Below are 24,723 nucleotides of genomic sequence, written 5' to 3' on the forward strand. Positions count from 1 at the left end.
TTTTTTGACTGTGCTGCATTGATGCAGACCAAATGGGGAATTGGAACATGAAAGGGGAGCCAGGAGTAGAGGAGGGGGAAAGACGTGGAGAGGAAAGCCAAAAGGAGAAACTGTCTGGAAGAGATGCATTGTGCCATTCATAATTAAATACTGAGACCAGTTGAGCTGTGAAAAGCAGGGGAGGGGGGGGAGAACATCACTGTACCAGATGCCACCTAAAATTGAAAAAGTCGTTTTCTCCAAGCTCAAATGGCTTAGGAAGTGTCCACATTGACCTTGAAGGACTCGTTCTCATGTTTCCATTTTTTCTGGCATGCACGGTCCTCCTCAAATCTGTCAAAGCAGGAAATAAAGGGCTAAATAACAAAAAATAAAGCAAGGATATGAATGCAATGTAATAAGATGCAATTAATACAAGATTGTCCTCGTCAAATCACCTACAGGAGAATCTCCGGAGTGAAACAAAATTAGTTTTGTTTGGAGGTGCTGGCAGGCACGATAAGGACACATCTTTAGGATTGTGGTTGCTTTGCAAATGTGTACTGTATGTAATGGTAATGGTTTTATTTCATTTGAACATGCATTAGATTACAATTGAATGCATCACATAATCAGTTCACAGTTCCACATGTCCAAAAGGAGTAGGAAGAAGCAAAGCTTAGTAAATCCTACCCCTCCATCTGGTACTTTTACAATCAGTAACTGTTACATTTGTTCACTTCCTGCTTTCCTAATATAGTGTAAGATTTTTTTTTGGTTTGTTTTTTAATTTTTAATGTATTTTTTTATTTTTACATTTTTTTAATTTACAACATCAGATTACAATTGAATGCATCGCATAATCAGTTCACAGTTCCACATGTCCAAAAGGAGTAGGAAGAAGCAAAGCTTATTAAATCCTACCCCTCCATCTGGTACTTCTACAATCAGTAACTGTTACATTTGTTCACTTCCTGCTTTCTTAATATAGTTTAGGATTTTTTTTTGGTTTGTTTTTTAATTTATTTTTTTATTTTTTTGTATTTTTGTTTTTTTTAATGTTTTTATTTTTCTATTTTTTTCATTTTTAATTTTAATTTTATTTTTTTTATTTATTTGACATAATGGTTACCATAGTAACTGTCAATATAGTGATCTGTATAGCATATCATGACTGGTTCAAGACTCTTCATCCTTGTATTTAGCAAACATCAACTGCAAGTGATCTCATGCAAGGTGGTTTAACTCCACATTTAGTTTGACTTTTGAACCATATTTTCATATTTTTTTAAACACATTTCCCAATGGATCCAGTAGACCAAATTGTACAGCTTTTGCACATTTGGACTCGGAAGTTCCGCTGCGGGGCTACGAAATGTCACTGGACTGCTTGTAAAAGTTGACTAAATTCACAGAGCTTGTAAATTTGCCTGTATTCTTGTCAGCAATTGACCTGTACGGCCCCCTCGAAAAGGGAGTTTTACGAAGTGAATATCAGGAGGACACACAAGCCCGAGCCCTCACCTCCTCCTTGTTGAACCTCTTCCATCATTTCACAGCACATGTTGTCGTGCATCTGCTGGATCCTCCCAAGCATCACTGTTTGGGTCAGTGTGGGAAGTAGGTCAGAGATTAAACAGAAAAGAGTTTGGTCCTGGCTGGAGCCTACCGGGACCTGCACATTGGTGTGGTGGTGATTTCCACTCCATTACTATACTTGCTGAAAAGTCCGAATGACCTTACAGATTTAGGGTTTCATTTGTGCTGGAATGAAACCGCTGGCTCATGTTTTTCATTTTTTCTTTGTCGAGATCCTGCTAGTGTGTCGGTAGCTGTTGAGATTCATGTCACTCACACATGCGGCAAAAATGAAATAAGATGCAAAGCTACAAAGAGCATGCTTTATGGCCCATTTTAGCGTAAAGGGGATGCACATAAGCAGGGAGGCCTAAGGATGGATCCTGTTTCAAAGGAGTAGATGTCTGTTTTGTGTCCTTGTGGCATCTCAGCATGGAGATACAGAGTTACGGCTCAAGGAGTCCTATGTTCTGTTTGCATGTGTATCATACATCGGCCGGTACAATTCTGCCTGTTTGCTTTTGTCTGTTTGGGAAGAAACTTAGGGGTCACAGGCTGTGTGAGTAAGAAGGACCAGATGTTTCCGACTCATTTCAGTGTGACTCAACATCAGCACAGGTTGGTTGCCAAAATGTTTGATCTTTAAAAAAAAAAATGCATCCATTAGAAAATGTGGCACTTTGCAAAAATGTTATTGGTCTCTTTCACACAGAGAATCTGCAGAAATAGACCCATATAAAACCCACAGCATTGATTTTGCATTTATTCAAAGTTGTCTCACATAAGCCAGGAAAGGGCCTTTGACTTGTTTTTTCAAAAACAATAATTGGGTGTACAAGTTTGAATGTGTTTTGGATTTTCTGTAATCTGCAAAGTTATAATTCCCGGTTACTATGGTACCCATTATGTCATTGAATGGTCATATCACCTCATACTTTGGTACGTGATAAAAAAAAACAAAAACCAAAAAAAACCTTAAACTATATTAGGAAAGCAGGAAGTGAACAAATAAAAAAATAAAAATAAAAATTAAATAATAAAAATAAAATAATAAAAATAAAAACAAAATCATAAAAATAAAATAATAAAAATAAAAACAACAATAAACAACAATAAAACAATCATAAAAATAATAAAAAATAAAAAATATAATAAAAAATAAAAATGATAAAAAATTAAAAATAATAAAAAAAAAAAAACGTAAACTATATTAAGAAAGCAGGAAGTGAACAAATGTAACAGTTCCTGATTGTAAAAATACCAGATGGAGTGGTAGGATTTAATAAGCCTTGCTTCTTCCTACTCCTTTGGGACATGTGGAACTGTGAACTGATTATGTGATGCATTCAATTGTAATCTGATGCATGTTCAAATGAAATAATACCATTACCATAATTATCCCCCACTGATTTGATTTAACGTCCATCCAGTACACACATAAAGATATTCAATCTGATTTTGGGCCTGATTCCCTGCTTCCAACCAATGTCAGCAAAGGCCCGACAATCTGATGTCACTGCAGTTTTCCCCACTTTGTCCTTTTTTAGGTCATTTGATTATTTCTATTGTGCAAGGTGGTGGCTGTCAATAATTACTTGCTAGTGTAGCAATAGCATGAATTAAATGACACATACAGTATATAAGATGCACACAAATTATGCTTTAGGTGTGATGTGGACTTAAGCATGGCACAACTGGCTCAGTGTTGGGTTTTCTGGATTTTTTTTTTTTACATTAAGTAGTATGACATAATCCATCACCAGTGACTTCAAATGATACTGTTCAACTCATCAAACAGCCATCATCTTAAATTATGAAATTTACCGTAACTATAAAAATGTTAGATGGGCCAAGTTTGAATTTGCTCAAGCGGATAGAGAGAGAGAACGCCTCAGAGGAATTTCCGTCCTTTTTTTGGTTTTAGGGGCCTGACTTAATTACAGCTGTTATTTTTGTCATGAGTCCCCTTTTGATTTTCAGGTTCTGGATCAGGGTCAGGACTTAGTTCATGCTGGGTTCGTCATAAAGCCTCTCTGAGCCGTGTCTTGATACGACTCTGAGCTTGATGGTGGGAATATGGGGGGGGGGGGGGGGAGTTTAATTAGACACAGGTGTTAAGGGAGGAGATGGGAAGCTGGGGTTCAGGTTACGAGGTCAATGTCAGGCCAATACATACATTTATAGGCGTGATAAATTAGTTGAAATATGATAGTCGGTTCAGTGCGTATTATGAAGTGCTTATCGAAATCTTAGACTGTTGCAAACAGGAGAGATCAGTCCTATTTTTTTGAGCAGTAGTCATGATGTGAAGTTAAGTTCGCCACTCTTAAATAAAACAAATTTTACATTTTTAGGCCTGCAGGTTGGCACTAAACAAGCACCCATCTTTGCTATGTTCGGGCATCTTGTCAGCAGAGTTGCAGCCAAAACAAAGTCCAAAAGCCGTCCGCCCCACCTATCTAACCGGAGATAGTGTTACTGCCGGGACATCTGTCCAGAGTTGGCAGATACAGATGTTGACAGCTGTGAAGCTGAAAGGAAGTTCCAACCACTCCAAAGTCCAAATGTTGTTTTTTTTCATTTCCTTGTTTTTTTTTTTTTCAAGACGAGGAGGTCTTCCTTTGGGAATTAAAGGAACCAAAATGAATGTGCCCAGTTTCCTTCAAACACAAAACAGTATTATGTATCCTGAATGTATGTGTTCTGACTGTTAGGTCTCGCGGAATGGGGGACTCCTTTTGTAATCTTATTTCAGCAAACAAAAACATACTCGGATACAAAACACTCACCCAGACACCAAGTTGATGACTCATAGTACCATCTGATGCACAGCCTTCTCTAACTCTAACCTTCTGTGGGCTTGGACTACAGTCAGCACCATGTCCATAGTCGCTATTGCCAAAACAGTATTTTTTTCCAATTGATTCACCACTCGACTGGTTAGCTGGGATTTATTGAGAAACTGCAAGGATGATGCATTTTATTTTTGAACATTGATCCATTAAAGCTAAAACAGAAGGCTGGTTTCAAATAAGAAGGTGTCACTACTTTTTTCCTATTGTTTTTGTAATCTGCTTTTTGTGTTTCTTGTGCAAGACTGTCTTTCCCGCACAAATGCCATCCATTTGTTGTGGTGGAGACATAGTTACATGTTTATTAGCGAGGGTAAACAGGTTGCACCAAAAACATTAAAAACAAAAATTACTTACCCATGGGGAATCCTTAAGGTGAAAACTACTTGCCCGAATATGCTGATAATTCATCAGATAATAGTACTGATGCATTGTATTTGGAGGAATGTCTGAAACGTATGTTAACATGGCATACATCTACCTTACATATCGTAGTCGTAGTAAGCAGTGATATTTATAAGTTGTGCACCACAATGAAACATTATTGAATCGACACATTTGTGTACTAGTGAAGTGTTTTTAATCCAGAAAAAATGCTCAATTTGTGAAGCAAAAGTGAGAAAAATACACAGAGAAACGGAACAGCTAGATTTTTTTGGCTTGTGCAAAATCAGCACTTGGTATTGGATCTAATCGGTGGTGTTCATCATTGTGACCGCTTCAAATTGTCACAGCAATGTGATTCACTCACCTGTGCCATCATTTGATTTGCTGCCGCTAATAAAATACTTGTTTCGGAGGCACTGTTTCATCACTTTTTGCTGTTTTCCTTCAGAAGTTGTTGAAGAATTAGACGATGTTGGCAGGGACGCTATGATAGATGTTTTGCTAGTCAAACCATTGCTGATTGGTTGATCGCGAACAAGGTAAAACGTGGACTGCGGATCGCGGTCTAAATAAACCATTCTGATTGGTCCATTTCAAGATTTGCAAGGATTGGTTTGCAAATTACCACCGGAATTATGCAGTCTGTCTTTTACCAACACCCAACACTAATTGGATTTACTTGCCCGAATTTTGTTTTTGCCCCGGGACATCGGTACATCGTTATTGTCAAGCCCTGTAAATGAATGCATTTTTGTGACGGTATTCTTTATTTTAATTTTTCTTCAAGGCCAGCAGCTCACAAAGCCGATAATAATTTTGTTGTTTTTCGTAATTATATGCCAACAGTCTCTTTCACTGAGGCCTTCTTTCAAGCTCAGGTTATTTGAGGCTCTCGCAGTCTAAAAATGTGAGGTCAGCAGTAACTAATGCACTTAAAACCTGATGATCGTTCTAGTGTCTGACAAATAGAGCTTACTCTGCCAAATCCCTTTTGTTGGGCTGAATTTTAAGTGAGACATCTCGTCTCCTAGATGAAAATAGATGCAATAATCTAAACAATCCTGTTTTTTTTTTTTTTCCACTCAGGGAACTCATCCAAGAGAGATCCCGCTTTTCAATTTCCCACTTTTCCATTCTCGGTATTGTTGAGTTGATCTAATCATAATCATGGTACTTTTCGCGGATGTCTTGTGTGCACCGATGCAGTAGGTGCATTTTTTCTGAGATTTCAGGAGTCTGAATTGTACGGCCATCAAACTTCCATGGCATATGAACATATCTTCAGTTTTAGAATTGGCTTTCTTTTCAGTGTGACTGTACCTGATTAGCAGAGACCACGTGTTCAGGCACAGTGAGTCATGGGATAGGATGTGCAGCGGAAGAGGTTCCTTTGTATCCTTACTGCACGGATCTCAAGTCGCCTTCCAACTTTTAGTTGTTTTTCTGAGCCTCTGTGTGCATCTTCCCACAGCTGAGAATGCAAACTGCTCTCAGATGGAAGTCGAGAATTGAGTATAACAAGTGTTTTACAATCAACTAGTGCCAGGTTTAGCATCCGTTGAACTGCAGGATGTGATTGCTTTTGTCCATTGCTCCGACTATGCAGATTGTTTGTGGCGAAAGACACGATGTTGTAACGAGATCTATGTTCAGAGATCTGTATAACAACATCAGTTGGGGAAGAAGGAAGTATTAAAACGGTTGCGTTGTGGGTTTGTGGTACCTGCTTGAAGTAAACTATAAGAAGCGTGCAACTTAAGTATGTAAATTACTTTTCAGATTACTACTTTCCTTTACCAACTTTTCTAGCCTATTTTTCTTTTGATCAAGAATCATTTATGGGCATGATTCATTTGACCCAGATCTAACAGTTTTATATTCAGAGTGTGGCTCTCTCAGCCCGAATCCTCTGTTTTTGATTGGGTTAGTCAGGCAGACTTCCACTCTTAATAACTTCCATCGGGACGCCTGGACTTGCTGCATCGGCGGTGATGACGCAGCAGAAATTGTGGTGAAACTAGCGATTTCACTGAAGACATAGCTAGCTGGTGGTTATCGAGGGGATTATAACCAAGCCAGATCTTTCAGAACTTCAAAGAACAAGAGCGGACCGGGTAGACGGTGTGGAACTGAGGTTTGGTTTTTTTCTGGAGTTGTAATGCCTATTGGAGAAGTTCCCGCCACCCTCAGCAATGAGTGCAGCTGGAAGACGACTTTGATGGAGACCTCCCATCATTTATTACGGAATGATTACACAAACAAGATTTTGGGGTACATGTGACATGTTCCTGTTTTAGCACAAGATCTTGCGTGATAGAATGAATACAAAAGATGAATCATAATGTCATCCTGGCAGCATGTGTGGTTAACCCAGGGGCTCGACAATAACGATGTACCGATGGCCCGGGGCAAGTTAAAACAAAATTCGCTGAGTGAACGACTTCTCTGACGTGAACCAATGGGAGCCGTTCCTTTAAGTAGACCGTTTTTTTTCTGTTAAAGCTGCACGTGATTGGTCAAAATGTGTGGTGCTTTATGTGTCGACCCCAAGCAGAAGAGGGAGGGACAGATTACACACCTAAGCCAGATGGAAAGGTGAGGGAAATGCAGGAAGGAAACGCTGTTTTGGGGTCCAAGCTTCCCATCACTGCTGGCAACGAGTCCATGGTTTATCCCAACTCCGGAATAAATCAGCTCGGATCCAGCTCACCTGTGATCTTGAACAGAATACCTACCCACATTATTGGCCATTCATGAAATGGACTGTTTGATTATGAATCAACATCAGTATGGATGGGTTCAATCCACCAAACAATATTAGGCATACAAATTTAGTTTTTTAAATGTATAGAATTTATTTTTTTCATTAAACTATTTAATTAAATCAAATTATTTATTATTATATTGTTATTAATTATATTAAATTATTGTATTATTTTATTTATTTTTTTAATCAGAGGAAACAATAATTTAGTTGTTTCTATATAAGAAGTTATCCAAATGAACAAAGCAGATGTACTAAATTAATGTGTGACCATATGCACTTTTGTGCAACAGTGCTTTATGTGGCCATGCTAGAGCTATCCCAAACTGCTCTGTAATTAGTCCACTGTACACAAGAACTTGAATGTTGCTTTGCTAACTTAAGTAAAAAGCAAACATACAGACTAACCGTCATGTGTTATTGTTACGTTCCTGTACAACTGAGTCAACAAAGGTTTTAGTTGAGTAAGAATGGCTAAGTTAGAAAGTGTCGCATTCAAGCGGGACTGTGATTCTTTTTGTTGTCATGAAGGTCATTTGGATGTTTTTGTGACACGCTGCCCCTCTACACTGACAGCGGTGATAAAATAAATGAGGCATTCAGCTGTTTGCTATTGTTGGGATCTTATTTCTAGCGGTGCAAAGCGCAGCATCGATCATAACTGCTTTGTACATTCTACTGCATAAAGCTGATGATGGAGTATTGTTAGATTTTGACGATATCGGTTCAATTTTCCTGTCTAAGTCAAAGCCAGATGATTTATTATTCATGTTTAAAGCAAACTGAAAGTACCAAAAATGTTTTTCCCTTTTCCGTCCCTGTCTTATGCAGGTACTTCGGGGTGCTCAGCTCATAGCAGTGGCATCAGCTGAAGGGGGCACGACAGCGGTTGAAGGCACCTCTCTCCCCCCTGACATCCAAGTGCAATACGTCCAACTTGCCCCCGTCACCGATCACGCAGCTGCAATACAGGTAAATGCTGTAAAAAAAAAAAAAACACCAGACACCGACTCCTCCGGGCTCTTAGTACCAAGTGTAAACAGTTGCTTAGCAACACACTAACACACCGACACACGCTAACATTCCAAGTACTTGAGTAATCTCATCCACATCAGTGGCAATTTACATCTTTTTTTTTTTTTTCAAAGACTTCAGAATAAACTAGAACAGCACTCAGTAGATCACAGAACTGAGGATGAGCTGTGAACAAAAGTGGAAAGACAACAAGGAGTTCCAAAACACATGTCGAGCCGCACATGTGGTATTAGGCAGTTTCTGCAATCAGCAGCTTAGGCTTTAACCAGAACGAGGCAGTAAGATGGCAATGAATGACCTTTTATTTTTTAGTGGAACGACCATAAAAGTTCATTCTAGTCCATTTTTAACTCAAACATTGGAAAAAAAACAACAAATTCCTCTATCCACATGTTTATTCTTTTTTCCAGCGTAGTCTATAGGGGTATATTACTCAGCACATGTTCCACACATTCCCAAATTATTCCCGTATTTACAAAGATGGTAATCAGATTTGATTGACACAGTCAGAGGTATTAATCCAACAATGTGTTTATTATTGTGGTTGTAGTTTGCAGTAGTGTAGATCTGAACTGCATCATACCGAGCTGTTTCTAATATTTAACATTTTGCGGCTTTGGCTTGGCTTTACCGGTGAGATTTTTTTTTTTTTTTTTTCCATAGTCAATGTAAACACCGCAAGAGGTAACATCTGATTTTATTTAAGAGCTTTGCATTTGCACCATAGATGAACAAATGCATGGACATGGTCTGCTATTTAAAAGTCTTATTGAATGCCACCGCAGTGTGAAATGTGGAACAGACAATTGCTGTTGTAGCCTGAAAAGTGGCCTGAAGAGACAAAAACACATTTCCAATGGTTCATTTCCCACTGTGATTGTCACCACATGTATGGTATTGCAAAGAAAATGGCTTTGTATTGTTCAACAAAACAAGAAATCAAACAGTCGGTTTGTTTTCCCAGCTGATTGATGGATTTCTTGGTCGTGCAGATAATACGATCCTGACGTCTGACGTTCATCAAGCTTTCAGAGGGTTGATAAGTTAACTGCCAGCTTTTCCTGGCCTTGATTTTTCAAGTAAACCACTTGTTCACAATGCAGTGTCCTTTTTGATCAGGTTTGTTAGCCACGTGGAAAAAAACCTTTTTATTTCAGTTTAAGATGTCCTTGTTTGCAGGAAAGAGTCCCCCCCCCCCCTGTATCTTGAGGTTTATGTATCTTCAGCGTATTATGTAGCCACAAACATGAATCAAGGTGACGGGTTACAATGCAAGCTAAGTGGTACCGAGTGTGGTATGACAGCTTGGTTTTGATGTCCGAGACTGTAAACATTGCTGATTTACAGTTCAAAGTTCAGCCAGAGGTTACTGAGAGTATTTATCTCTTCTCTGAAGAGTGTGGAATTGAGAGAATTACTCTCATCTGTTTCCAAACACATGGTAGCATTTATACAAGTTCTTGAAAAATTACTCTCACGTTTTGGATTTATTTATCTCTGCATTTTAATTTGAACTTCTGGATAATTCCCATGCGCTACAATTTCCTCAAGATGGTGTTAATGTGGAGAAAGTATTGGTGTGTGTACCACATAGTACTAGCAACTGGCTTCTTTAAATCATGTCAGAGCAGTCTCTGAAAAGTCCAATTCTAAGCAGGGGGGGAATGTTATCCTTCCAAATGGAGAGCGAAGCCCTTGCTGTGATACTTTAACATGGCCGGTATCCTAGCTTTTCTATGAAAAGTATCCATGTGAGTTTTACTTGGCCTCCTTAATCGCAATACTTGAACTATGTGAGTTGCTGTGACGCAGCTGCGTTCAGCGTGCCGGGGCTAAAAGGGAGGTTTCAAATACTGCAGGTGTGTTTGATGGAACTTCTGGCGCTGAGTCACTCCCGATGTTCACGGTCACCAGGATTGTTGTTCACACATCAGCTTTCACTGTCTGATATTAAACACTGTCAGGCGGGGCATTCAAGTACAAAGAGAACATCTCCTAGATACCAACATCGGCATAATAATCATTCATTCATTCATTCATTTTCTACCGCTTTTTTCTCACGAGGGTCGCAGGGGGTGCTGGAGCCTATCCCAGCTGTCTTTGGGCGAGAGGCGGGGTACACCCTGGACTGGTGGCCAGCCAATCACAAGGCACATATAGACAAACAACCATTCACACTCACATTCATACCTATGGACAATTGAACTCGGGTCTCCTAGCTCTGAGGCCTGTGCGGTTACCACTCGTCCACCGTGCAGCTCCGTCAATGAGTTCAAAAACGAAACCAATTTTATGAAAACAAGACAATTCAAACCACAAAACAAACAAAAAAATACTTTACATCATCCATTCAATCAATTAATCATTACTAGTGATCAACAACTGGCTCCTTAGTGGTGGAATTGAACCCTGGTCTCCTAGCTGTGAGGTCTGCGCGCTAACCACTCGACCTCCGTGCCGCCCTTGTTGCCAGCACTCTTCCAAATTAAATTAGTAGACTGCAACATTCATTCATTCATTTTCTACCGCTTATCCTCACTAGGGTCGCCGGGGTTGCTGGAGCCTATCCCAGCTGTCTTCATGCGAGAGGCGGGGTACACCCTGGACTGGTTGCCAGCCAATAACAGGGCACATATAGACAAACAACCATTCACACTCACATTCATACCTATGGACAATTTGGAGTCGCCAATTAACCTAGCATGTTTTTTGGAATGTGGGAGGAAACCGGAGTACCCGGAGAAAACCCATGCATGGACAGGGAGAACACACAAACGCCAAACAGGGATAGCCGAGGGTGGAATTCATCGGTCTCCTAGCTGTGAGGCATGCGTGCTAACCACTCGACTGCCGTACAACCGAGATTTGTCATGTGTTGAATTAATTTCTATAGCACAAAATTCCAGCATTGTTGGATTGTTGATCGCATTCTTCGATGCGAGGGGCATCGTCCACTGCGACTTCTTGCCACAGGGTTATAGTTGTGGCGGGACAATTTATTATCTATATACAGTATATTTATTATCAATCTATCACAGTTATCTAAGCAACATAAGCACCACTCGATTTTTTTACAGTCTACAGTCATTGTGCTTTCCTTAAAATTAATGTTAAAATATTGTATTGTTTTCGTAGACACAATCTTGTTTGTGTTGACACACCTAATAAAATAAAATAAAAAAAATAATCAAACCTGTGGAAGTATTTTGTAAAAGTTCTTACATATCACACAACAACCAGCATGATTGAAAACTGTTGTCACTGGAAAAGATTGTTAGTACAACAGAATTTTATATCCTGACTGTGAATTTTAAAATCCAAGGAATCAGGCCGCTAAGAATAGTTTTGGCAATTTGCACTGTTGATGTGTGATATGTCCGCTTCCCGAAAGTAACCGTGTTGCGGTTTTGTGTTTCCCAGGCGGCTGAGCTGGCTCCGACCCTACAATCAGACATGGAGGTGAAAGGGACCATCCAGGGAGAGAATGGCGAGGTGGTCCAAATCGTTACATCTGTAGCTACCTGAAGCGAGGCAACCTGATTCAGGGGCTGGCAAAAATTGTATCCAATACATGTCGCCACAGTGTGTCTGTGGTCCGTACATGCACAGACATCGAAGTCAGAAACCCTTTTAACGAATCCTAACTGTCAACCATGATTGAACCACCGGTTGCTGTCCCTCGGTAAAATGTAGTTCCAGAGAGCCAAGCAGATGTTCACAGAGAAGTAGACCAAGAGTCTTCAAAATCAGCTGTTCTCTTTCTGGTCTTTTCATCCCAAAGTAGACCAAGAGTCTTCAAAATCAGCTGTTCTCTTTCTGGTCTTTTCATCCCAAAGTAGACCAAGAGTCTTCAAAATCAGCTCTTCTCTTTCTGGTCTTTTCATCCAAAAGAAGGATCCATCCCACCCCTGATTGCACAGTGGGATTATTGTCTATCCAGGCAGGGCGGGTGCTGCTAATGCAGACCACTGACACACGTACTTGTTTACAAGTATGAAACATACTAACGTTTAGACACAAGTAGCTCGATCCCCGTTAGAGGTTTTAAACGTTCGAATCCCACCTCGCTCAAGCAGTGCTGTGTTCATTTTCTCATCACAATTTCGGTCACTAGAGTGGAACTTGGAATTAACTCTTGTGATGAGTTTGTTCATAATTTAATCCATATTTCCATCTCCTGACTATGCGCCCACTCTCGTTTTTCATTTTTGTTTATTATTTGATTTATCGGAGATCTAGGGGAAGCTTTCATTCCGAAAGATCTAGACCATGAAATAGAGGTGGTGCCGTTGTTGTCCAAGTTGGGTTTAGAATACCAAACAAACTGAATATGTTAATAACCCCCAACTTTGTCTTTGGAAATATCCATTCATGTGAATAAACCATGTATGTGGTTGCCATAAAAGTGTTTTGTCTTTTGGTTTGTTTTCCCTTTTCATTCGTTTCCATAAACTGAGGTTAGCAAAAGTGTTTCCAGACTTTTGCCTCCAGTCATTGAAAATGCAATTGGTTTATTTGTTGAATATAATGGCAGGGCTTCTATATACTGTAGATAAACAGCATGACAGCATTTCTGAACACTTTGATCCGTCAAGTCAAGACACTGAATGTGTTTGCGGGGTTTGAACGGTGATTCTCTAAAGATGAATATGTTTAACCGAATAAGAGATATTGTGATGCTGTGTGTATGGCTTTGAGGAAGTTTTCCCATGCTCGCTGTGATGTAATGGTGTATTTTGGAATGAGAGAAGTAGGCGAGAACATGAACTTGATAAAACAACATTTAAGTCTTGACTGCTTCCTCTTGTTTCTCAGTCTGCTGTGGCTGCCTCTGACCTTTTTTCTACACGGACACTTCATCTTTGTCCATTCTCTTCATTCCATCTCCAATATAACTGCTGCACGACTTAACTCGTACTCTTACACTTCTTTCTCTGAGTGTTACATACCGTTTTTAGTCTTAGACTAAGTTTGTGGGGGATAAACTGGAAGACCCATCACTGACATCGCTCAGTTGAAATATCTCCTCCCAGTGATCTTTCTATTTAACATTTAGAGCAGGCTCTTCTCTTCAATTTTACAACCCTGGGTTCCATCCAGGTGTTGGAGTGGTTCTCTAAGCAACGCACCGTCTCTAAGATAACCTGCACAAAACAACCAAAGCTTTGATTTGAAGCTAACCATGTTTAGGAGGGTTATGTTGGAATTATGCTGAATAAACACAAAATCATTGCAGAACTTTATAATCCTTCTCGCTCATAAAGTATTCAATGTTGAAAAGTCAGTTTGATGAATGTGGAATCGGCATTTCTGGGATGAGAAGCACATCTAAGTGCTTTGCACCCATGTTAAATGCCAAATGTTCCCTTTCTATGCCAAAGAGCTTATTCTCATATTGCTGTTGGCTCTTGTTTGGTGTTCTTTAGTAGACCGGAAGATTGAAGTCTTATCAGTGGTAGGAGCACGCCCAAGCTGATCCCACAAGTGTTTAGTTGGGTTGAGGTATAGGCTGTTGACTGGCCACTCCATTAGTTCTTCTAGTCCAGTAGAACCAGTTGAAGTCGATAGTTTATGTCAACAACTTGTCTTTAAGTCGACCAACTCAGCAAAGTCCTGCTCGACCAGATGTTTTTCTTACGACTAAAAGGTCCCCTCTCAGAAGCCTAAGTTGACATACATGGTCCATAGGAATTTGCAACCAAATAGGGTAATTTTTATGAAAAGTAAGCGTTTATGTTATGTTGTAGTATTAACGTCACTTGCGTGTGCTTGTAAAAACAGATTTGCGGTTATGCCAAAATCAATAAAAACAAGCAAAGAGTGGGGAAGTCTGCAACAGGAAAAAAAGAACTGCACTGGCCTTCAAACTTTTGGCATTGGACCCAAGATCCTTTCTTCATTTTCTCAGCTGTTCTTCCATGAATGCCTTTTTGAATTTGACACAAATGGAAGAAAATGATTCTCGGCTATGGCGATGCTTCATGGCCGTTTATTTTATACTTAATATGGAAGGGATTTTTTTTTTTTAAATGTGGAAACAAACACCCTTGTTTTTATTTTAATGACTGGTACAACTGAACACAACTGAACATTTGGACAAATACAATGACGACAACAAAGAAGAACCTCACAAGGCTATTATGGTATTGTATTGCCAAAAAATGTAACTCTTATGAGTTGTCGTCGTCCAAACCTTAAGTTGTAGTAGGCATTAAAGTTAACAAGAAACTGAAGAAACAAGGGTGGACTAATCATTTTTTCCATGACTACTCCTTTTCAGACATGTTGCATTGTGCAGATGTGCAGAAGAAACCAAATTACATTTTCAACAATTCTACTATATGCTTGTGGCTAGCATATGCCTTGCTCTCAAAAACCATCAAACCTGTTTGGTTCCATGTCACTGGGATATTTTCCAAAAACGCGCTATGGTATTAAAATGGGTGGCGTCACTTCATATTCAGTTGTTAAATTAGCTTTAAAAAGTTGAGCTAATGGACCATGTTTCTTAGGACACAAACCAATTGGCTGTGTTTTACAAACACAAACACTGAAGCCGGACTTTTGGGAAAAAATCAAAAACCTATGCATAGGAAAATGGGTAAAATATCTAATATCATACATACATACATACATACATAAATATGCATTTATCCATCCATCGTTATCAAAAACATGCAAACATACATACACACATACATACATACATACATACATGCATACATGTATACTCACATATATACAAACATACATGATTACATACATACATACATACATAAATATGCATTTATCCATCATTATCAAAAACATATATATTCACATACATACATGCATTCATATATACATGAATACATACATCCATGCATGCATACATATAAACTCATATACATACAAACATACATACATACATACTTACATGCATACATATATACATACATACAAACATCATACAAACATACATATATACATGCATACACACATACATGCATACATACATGCATGATTACATATATGTTCATAGGATACATACATACGTATATTCAAACATACATGATTACATACATACAAACATACATACATACATACATATGCATTTATCCATCATTATCAAAAACATGCATACATACATATATACGTGCATACATATATACTCACATACATACATGCATTCATATATACATGAATACATACATCCATGCATGCATACATATAAACTCATATACATTCAAACATACATACATGCATACATACATACAAACATGGATGCATGTATACTCACATACATACATACATACAAACATGGATGCATGTATACTCACATACATACATACATACTTACATGCATACAAACATACATACAAACATCATACTTACATACATATATACATGCATACATACATATATACATGCATACATACATACATGCTTACATGCACACATACATACATGCTTACATGCATACATATATACATACATACATACATATATACATACATACAGATACATACATGCATACAGATACATACATGCATGCATACATACATGCATGATTACATATATTATTACATATATGTTCATAGGATAAAGTCAAGAACACAGATTGTGAGCATGGCCCTTTGACCTCGCATATAAAAAACCTCCCTACAGGCTCACTCCAGAATCCTGTAGAAAGCCATTACGGTTGTCAAAAGTCCGAACAACTCCATGTTTTCCTCCATTCCCAGTTTCGAGTGTAATGGCCAGTGTTCTAATAATGTCCACAGAGTGTTCTACTTCTCAGCTGTGGTCTGATTTAGTATCCGTACAAGCAGCATCTCCACTCACCTGCCATCAGACTCCGTAAAGGAGGCATTATCCTGGGATGTATAAAAATCACTGCACACAACAATCATAACAGCTGACAAAGCCAGAATAGACCTGATTTATATCCGGAGAGAGAGCGATTACACCAGAGCTGCAATGTTTCAGTTGGACCGCATCATCCCATCCTATAATTCAAAGTACTACGAGCGAGACGTGCACACGTTGCTTTCCGGGACATCTTTGTTCCTGCAAATGATGAAGATTGTGTTTGTGTTGCCGTCTTTATTAAACAGTAGTAACTCTTGGACCAGTATCTCAGGATGTCACATTTGTGTTCTGCAGGATGTTTTTCACACATAAATACAATTGGACAGATGTTAAGGATCTACATAATGTATCGTTTTTTTGTACTCCCATTATTGTCGTACATGGATTTGAATTTACATTCACATTTTTAACCTATCACACAAGTAAACACAGCATTTAGGACTAATGACTTTATTCTCGTAAAAAAGTTGTAATATTATTTGCCATATGTGTCAGAGGGGGGAAATAAACCATAGCTATTCAGGAATGGAAGGTGAGACCATTACTCATATAGGGGTGGCTATAAGTTGATACCTGAATTGTCCAGATGGTCAGTGGGGTGGCTGTGGCCACCCACGCAGGCCATAATAACGAATTGGATGTCGTATTACATGCTCAGATTTATGTGCTGAATCACGCTTCAGAATTCAATAAAATTCTGTACTCTAAAAAAAAAAAATCTGGAAAAAAAAAAAAAAAAATTATGTAAAAAAAAAAAAATAATAATAAAAAAATACAATAACCTACCAAAGTAGTCATAGAAAATGTACTTACCATTTTTGGTTCATGCACAACACAGTCAACTCTCTTCTGTTGTCCCACGGAAAGTTGTGTGCTGCAGTGAAATGCGTCCAAGCGGAAATGGATGTTAGGCTGAACTAATGTTCTGCACCACAGAACATTTGCGTTTGTCAAAATTGTCCCCTCAGCTGTGGGGGTACCCGGAGAGTGATCAAGGGTGGCGACGGCCACCCTGCTGAGACATGTATGAAAAGGGAGGACTTATGTGACTTTCGACTTTGGGTAAATGTAATTTTTACGCCTTTATTGATGAAATCTCAGATTAATTTTTTTAATGTGGACTTAATCTTCTGTCGTAGTATTGAATTGATACCCAGTAAATACACTTTCTGTATTTGCTATATTGATACTGCTACTTTTTTAGTCCTGGTACTTCGGTTTCCTCCCACATTCCAAAAACATGCTAGGTTAATTAGCGACTCTAAATTGTCCATAGGTATGAATGTGAGTGTGAATGGTTGTTTGTCTATATGTGCCCTGTGATTGGCTGGTGACCAGTCCAGGGTGTACCCCGCCTCTCACCCGAAGACAGCTGGGATAGGCTCCAGCAACCCCTCACGACCCTCGTGAGGATAAGCGGTAGAAAATGAATGAATGAATGAATATATTTAGTTACATGCAATTTTTTTTAGCAATATAGTCAAGTAAAGCTCATTCAACTTTCTAAACTATATAAAAATACATAAATATAAACTTTATATTATATAATAGGTATGAATGTGAGTGTGAATGGTTGTTTGTCTATTTGTGCCCTGTGATTGGCTGGCCACCAGTCCAGGGTGTACCCCGCCTCTCGCCCAAAGACAGCTGGGATAGGCTCCAGCACCCCCGCGACCCTTGTGAGTAAAAAGCGGTAGAATATGAATGAATTAATGAATAATATAATAATAATATATAATAATTATTATTATATTATGTGTTTTTTGTGTTGTTCTAATATAATATAATTATATATAATATAATAATATATTATATATTATTGTAATAATTATATAATTATTATATTATATATTAGATATAATAATAATAGTAGTAATAATAATTATAATATTGTAATAATTATATAGTTATAATTGTAATTATATAATTATTATAATAATTATATTATTATTTTTGTCATAATCATAATAATTCTATTATTATTATATATAATTATAATTATTATATTATATATTATATTAGAACAACACAAAAAAACACATTTTTGAGAAAATAAACATAATAAAACTCATCACACTAGCTCCAGCACCCTCGTCAGGAAAAAGCGGTAGAATATGAATGAATGAATAATATAATAATAATAATATATAATAATAATTATTATTATATTATAATGTGTTTTTTTTGTTGTTCTAATATAATATATTATATATAATATAATAACTATTATTATATTATTGCAATATTATATAATCATATAATTATTATATAATTATTATATTATATATTAGATATAATAATAATAATAATATTGTAATAATTATATTATTATTCTTGTAATTATTATAATTTTTATATTATTATTATATATAATTATATTTTATTTTTTTATATTATAATTATTATATTTTATATACATATTATATATAATAATTATATATTATTATATATTATATTAGAACAACACAAAAAACACACATTTTTGAGAAAATAAGCATAATAAAACTCATCACACGAGTATCGAACCGATACTACCACTGGTATCAACAATATCGATGTTTGTATCGACCCGCCCACCCCCTCCTAATTATGTCACCTGGGGACAAGCTGACAGGAAGGAACACTTTCCCGCCTCGTTGGTGTTTATGTGAAACTTTGGAAATACGACTGATAATTTCATCTGGAGGGAATATCTTGGAGTGTGGAGGGAACAAGAGGGAGGGGAGGTCCTCCTGCGTTTTAGGGAGCAGATGTGTGAGAGAGAGGAGGGGTACAAACCCAAGCAGAAAACAAACCTTTCAAGCTGGCAGCCTGGAGCTTCGAGTGGACATCTCCAATTTTAGCGACTAGTGTAAGTAAAAAAAAAAAAAAAGTCAAATTAAAAAGCCGTCGCTGTTGTTTTGTCAGAGTTAGAAGACATTTGCATGACGCTAGGGATGAACTTGAAACGTGATGACGTAATGCGTAACGCGTTCGATTACTTTACAGATGCGCCTTGTCCTACCTCCTAGCAATGTTTAGCTTATTTCTTCTGGCTTCACTTCACAGACTTTCACTTCTTGCCAAGGCCGTATTATGTTGCAGTGGCTTTTTTCCTCAACACATGCTTCATAGAAATGTGCTTTCTGTGTTGATTTCATGTCAAATGTGGCCTCAAGTGAATGAATGGACCGTGTGGGAATGCACCAGGCACACCTGGGAGCACCAATAGATGGATGGATGGATACTGTCTTCATAGAAATTAGCATGATTGATTCACTGTGATTAATTATAAGAGCTAGTTTTAAAAAAATACCCTGATAAAGATAATAGTGCTCATTTTTATTGACGCTATCAGGTAATGTAAGGGTGTCCAATTCGTTTAAAAAAAAAAAAGCCTAGCTAGATAAGTAAGCACGCACGAACACAAGTGAACTTAATTTGACCTTCTCTATTCTCTATTTTGAATACACATGTCCGACTGTTTGGAGTTTCAGTAATTTTTGCACAACTTTAGCAACAAAGTTAGCAACTTTGACTTCAGTTTAATTGTATCGCTGCTGATGACACTCTGATGACTGTCTAAGCCAGGGGTCAAAGGGGTCATGGGCATCATGGGAAGCGGCATGTATGGTAATGGTAATGGTTTTATTTCATTTGAACATGCATCAGATTACAATTGAATGCATCACATAATCGGTTCACAGTTCCACATGTCCAAAAGGAGTAGGAAGAAGCAAAGCTTATTAAATCCTACCCCTCCATCTGGTACTTTTTACAATCCTCCTGCTATAGTTTTTTTAATTTTTTTTTATTTTTTTTATTTTTATTTTTATTTTTATTTTTATTTTTATTTTTATTTTTATTTTTATTTTTATTTTTATTCATTAATTTAATTAATTTAAATATTTTTTATTTGTTCACTTCCTGCTTTCATAATATAGTTTAAGTTTTTTTTTATTTTATTTTTCATTCATTCATTCATTTTCTACCGCTTATCCTCACTAGGGTTGCGGCGGTTGCTGGAGCCTATCCCAGCTGTCTTTGGGCAAGAGGCGGGGGCCTCACAGCTATTTGACCCGAGTTCAATTCCACTCTCGGCCATCTCTGTGTGGAGTTTGCATGTTCTCCGGTTTCCTCCCACATTCCAAAAACATTCTAGGTTAATTAGCGACTCCAAATTGTCCATAGGTATGAATGTGAGTGTGAATGGTTGTTTGTCTATATGTGCCCTGTGATTGGCTGGCAACCAGTCCAGGGCGTACCCTGCCTCTCGCCCGTAGACAGTTGTGATAGGCTCTAGCATACCTGCAACCCTTGTGAGGATAAGAAGTAGAAAATGAATGAATAACAGCTTGGCTGCACGGTGTGCGAGTGGTTAGCACGCTGGTCACACAGCTCAGAGACTCAGGTTCGATTACCTGTTTGGGCATCTCTGTGTGGAGTTTGCATGTTCTCCCCATGGGTTTTCTCTGGGTACTCCGGTTTCCTCCCACATTCCAAAAACATGCTAGGTTAATTAGCGACTCCAAATTGTCCATAGGTATGAATGTGAGTGTGAATGGTTGTTTGTTTATATGTGCCCTGTGATTGGCTGGTGACCAGTCCGCGGGGTGGGATAGGCTCCAGCACCACTCGTCATGATAAATGGTAAAAAATGAATGAACTCATTGACCTTTTACTAGTCGGGTAAAAACATAACATGACCAAAATGAATCATATTCATAATGTATGTATTTGTTAGAGTTATTAGAGTTATTAGAGGCTGATATAATCAAGAGTCATGAAGTGATGCCGTGCTTACTTACGCATTCACGTGGAGGTTTGATGTGTTTGTTGAATCCTAATGACTCGCAGGCTGCATTAACAGGTTTTTATGTGCTGACCCGGTTCTAAATACTTGACACACAGTACCTGGCACTGCATCTTCAGCCTCAGCTGGTTCTACCTCCTTATCAAGGAATGTTCCTTTTGGAAAATGTCAGGTTTGCAGCTCACTGAAAAATCCAGATCTGTAACGTCTGTGTAAATACACAATGTATCAGGGTAAGGATAACGTCAGGCGCAGTATCAGATATTCTTCCTGTGTACCGTGTACTCCCCATCAGAGGGAAATGACTAACTTTTGTTTCGCACTGTGTGAGTTTAAACATGCTTACTAGAATGGCCTTTTTTTTTGTTTTCAGAGACATTAGGGACTGAGCGAGATCATCTAGTTTTGGACCGAGTCCGAGTTTAATTCCATGGGAGAACGACTGGTGGCTTGTTTGTTAACGCCAAAAAGCTCTCAAGTATTTACGTGATGAAAGGAAACTTTGACTTTCACTCAGCAGAAGTACGTGGAAGGGCTCAGGAAAAACGTCTGTTCTTGGGTTAAATGCTCTTATTTTGGTTCCAGTTATAAATATGATTATGCCAGATGTGGCATGAAGTTTGGGAGCTATAAACGGGTCACCTAAAAGCATGTTGTCGTCTGGGTCCGGTCAGAATCAGGAGTTAAACTCCGGATAACACGGACTTCATTTTCTGGTTCTTAATCACCGCAGCCTGACGCTGGATCCCACCATCTTGGTTTATGTTCAAGCAATCGGGATTTATCAGTGTCACTGTGTGCATGTGTGAAGCGGAGTAGTTCACGTTGATTTATATTGTTGTGTGTGTGCATAGTGGAGATACATGTGTGATTTATTGGGATTTGGACAGTTTATGGGACTTCACGGAGTGAACTCCTCGCCTCCCGTGAAACGCACTGCAGAGTCTCCTTGTCTGATGGTGGGGTTGTGTTCCTTGTGTTATGAGCACAAGCATCTGAGGCCAAGCCCAGTCTGCAGGAACATTCTGCCACCAAAGTCACTGGAGAACAGGAAACAGAAAAGCCTTGTTCAGTCTCTGGCTTGAGAAACTGGATGAATTTCAGATGTGCGGAGGATTATTTCACAGGACTATTCACAGTCAGAGGTGCGCATCAGCAAATATGTAAGCGGTATCGATATGGAAGTGGCTAGCTTGATGACTTCCAGTATGTTTACATGCAACAAAACCCAGAATTAATTGTGTCCAAGTGGATCATGACTCTGGAAATTGCTAATGTTTACTAAACTCTCTGGTTCTACCATATCTTACTTATTGTGTGGAAATATGGGCTAATAACTATAAAAGCATTCTTCACTCGCTAAATGTACTGCAAAAAAAAGGCCAGTAAGGATAATTCATAATGCCGCCTACAGAGAACATACTAACTCCTTATTTCTAAAAATCACAAATACTTCAACTTGCTGATATAGTTCATCTTCAAACAGCTAAAATAATGCATAAGGCTAAAAATAACCAATTAGCTAAAAATGTCATCCAATACTTCTCTACAAGAGAGGAGAAATATGATCTCAGGGAAGAACTACATTTGAAACACTTATATGCTAGGACTATGTTAAAAAGCCATAGCATTTCAGTATGTGGAATCAAACTATGGAATGGATTGAGTAAGACCTTCAAACAATGCACAGCAAGCTGTATAATTAGCTTAATTAAATAGTTATATAATAGTAATAATACTATAATTATTATTATAATAATATATATGACTATATATAACATAATTATATAATAACACTAATAATTATTATTTTGTGTGATAATTATTGACCCATAACTGACCCATAACTGTCATAATACTACTACTACTAATAATTATTTATATTTATTATTATTATTATTATTTTATAATAATAATTATTATATAATTATACCATTATTATTAATATATTATTATATTATTATTTATAATAATAATACTAATTATTATTATTATGGCAGTTGTGGGTCAGTTATGGGTCAATAATAATAAAATAATAAAATAAAATAATAATAGTTATTATTATTATAATACAGTTTTTCTTATTGTATAATAATAGTAATTAATAATTATTTTTTTTATTATTGCATAATAATAATAATAATAATAATGATAAAGGTGACCCAGTTTCGCTCTTATATTGGCTATCAATCGAGGAAGCGGCCATGATGTTGTGGCCGGTTGGCCATTGTTCTGACATGAGGAAAGAAAGGCGGGGAATTGGGTAGAGCCGAGCAGAACCAGAAAAAAAGTATCCCTTGGCTGCATGCTGCAAAGCATGACTCAGCGCCGCTATGCTTAATCCGTCTGATTGAGCTAATTGTTGTCGTGCCCAGCTGTCTATTGGCTTAGCACAATCAGGGGATGATGAGACAAGATCATGAGACACCCACTGTGGATGTTGTCACTGCTGAGTAACGGGATGAAGTGAGTGTGGCTGGCTGTGGTCCTGAGAAGGCCTTGGGAGAAATCAGATGTAAACATGAAGGATAATAACAAAACTCCTCGCTTGCACCGAGTGAACTCACGCCGTCGGTTTGTTGCAGCCAGATGGTTTTATGATTTATTTAGGGCCGTGTTGTTTGTTCTGGTGAATATGCTACACTGGAGTTGTTTGTTAAAGGTGTGAATTATGAAGGAATAGTCCGAGTCTTGGAGGCTTATTCTTCACCATCTGGTTTAGCTCTTCTTGGTCACATGACCATCAGTGGGTAGAAGACTTTAGTTAACCCCCCCACTCAGACACACACATGCCAAAGACACTTTTAAGAGTTTCTGTTTTCTGTGTGTTTTTCTTCTTATTCATTTTCTACTGTTTATCCTCATGAGGGTCGCGGGTGTGCTGGAGCCTATCCCAGGCGAGAGGCCCTGAGAGGCTGGACTGGTCACCAGGCAATCACAGAGCACATATAGACAACAATAGACAACATATAGACAAACAACCATGTTTTTTGTTTTTTATTGGGTGAAAACCCACACATGTGGAGAAAATACATTTCCACACAGAAATACCAGAAAGTGGAATCGAACTCGGGTCTCCTAGCTGCATGATAACCACTCATCCACCGTGCAGCCAAGAGCAGTCTTACCAAACAATATACAATATGTACTTTTATTCATTCATTCATTTTCTACCGCTTTCCCTCATGAGGGTCGCAGGGGTGCTGGAGCCTATCCCAGCTGTCTTCGGGCGAGAGGCGGGGTACACCCTGGACTGGTGGCCAGCCAATCACAGGGCACATATAGACAAACAACCATTCACACTCACATTCATACCTATGGACAATTTGGAGTCGCTAATTAACCTAGCATGTTTTTGGAATGTGGGAGGAAACCGGAGTACCTGGAGAAAACCCACGCAGGGTGGAATTGAACTTGGGTCTCCTATCTGTGAGGTCTGCGCGCTAACCACTCGACCGCCGTGCAGCCTGTATTCATTCATTCAT

The 24,723-nt window shown here is 38.2% G+C and overlaps 2 protein-coding genes across 6 annotated transcripts in view; both read left to right on the forward strand.

Annotated features, from left to right (window-relative positions):
* banp (BTG3 associated nuclear protein) overlaps window positions 1–14,067 on the forward strand; it is a 32,176-nt gene extending 18,109 nt beyond the window's left edge. For 2 of the 5 annotated variants that reach the window (XM_058075663.2, XM_058075665.2), the window contains exons 12-13: window positions 8,392–8,532; window positions 12,016–14,066. In XM_058075663.2, the coding sequence (XP_057931646.2) occupies window positions 8,392–8,532; window positions 12,016–12,120 (246 nt within the window). In that variant the 3' untranslated portion in view covers window positions 12,121–14,066. Of the gene's footprint in view, window positions 1–8,391; window positions 8,533–12,015 lie in introns of all 5 variants that reach the window. The other 3 variants (XM_058075666.2, XM_058075664.2, XM_058075661.2) reach the window with 3 other exon arrangements.
* A 4,859-nt stretch (window positions 14,068–18,926) lies between these two features.
* Window positions 18,927–24,723, forward strand: part of znf469 (zinc finger protein 469) — a 236,608-nt gene continuing 230,811 nt past the window's right edge. Inside the window, exon 1 of the mRNA XM_078794867.1 lies at window positions 18,927–19,297. The gene's annotated coding sequence lies outside the window, so the exon portion shown is untranslated. The remainder of the gene's footprint in view (window positions 19,298–24,723) is intronic.

The sequence above is a fragment of the Doryrhamphus excisus genome, linkage group LG1 (assembly GCF_037039965.1).
Source record: "Doryrhamphus excisus strain RoL-2023G ecotype Guam linkage group LG1, RoL_Dexc_Guam_v1.1, whole genome shotgun sequence".
In the NCBI taxonomy this organism is placed as follows: Eukaryota; Metazoa; Chordata; class Actinopteri; order Syngnathiformes; family Syngnathidae; genus Doryrhamphus; species Doryrhamphus excisus.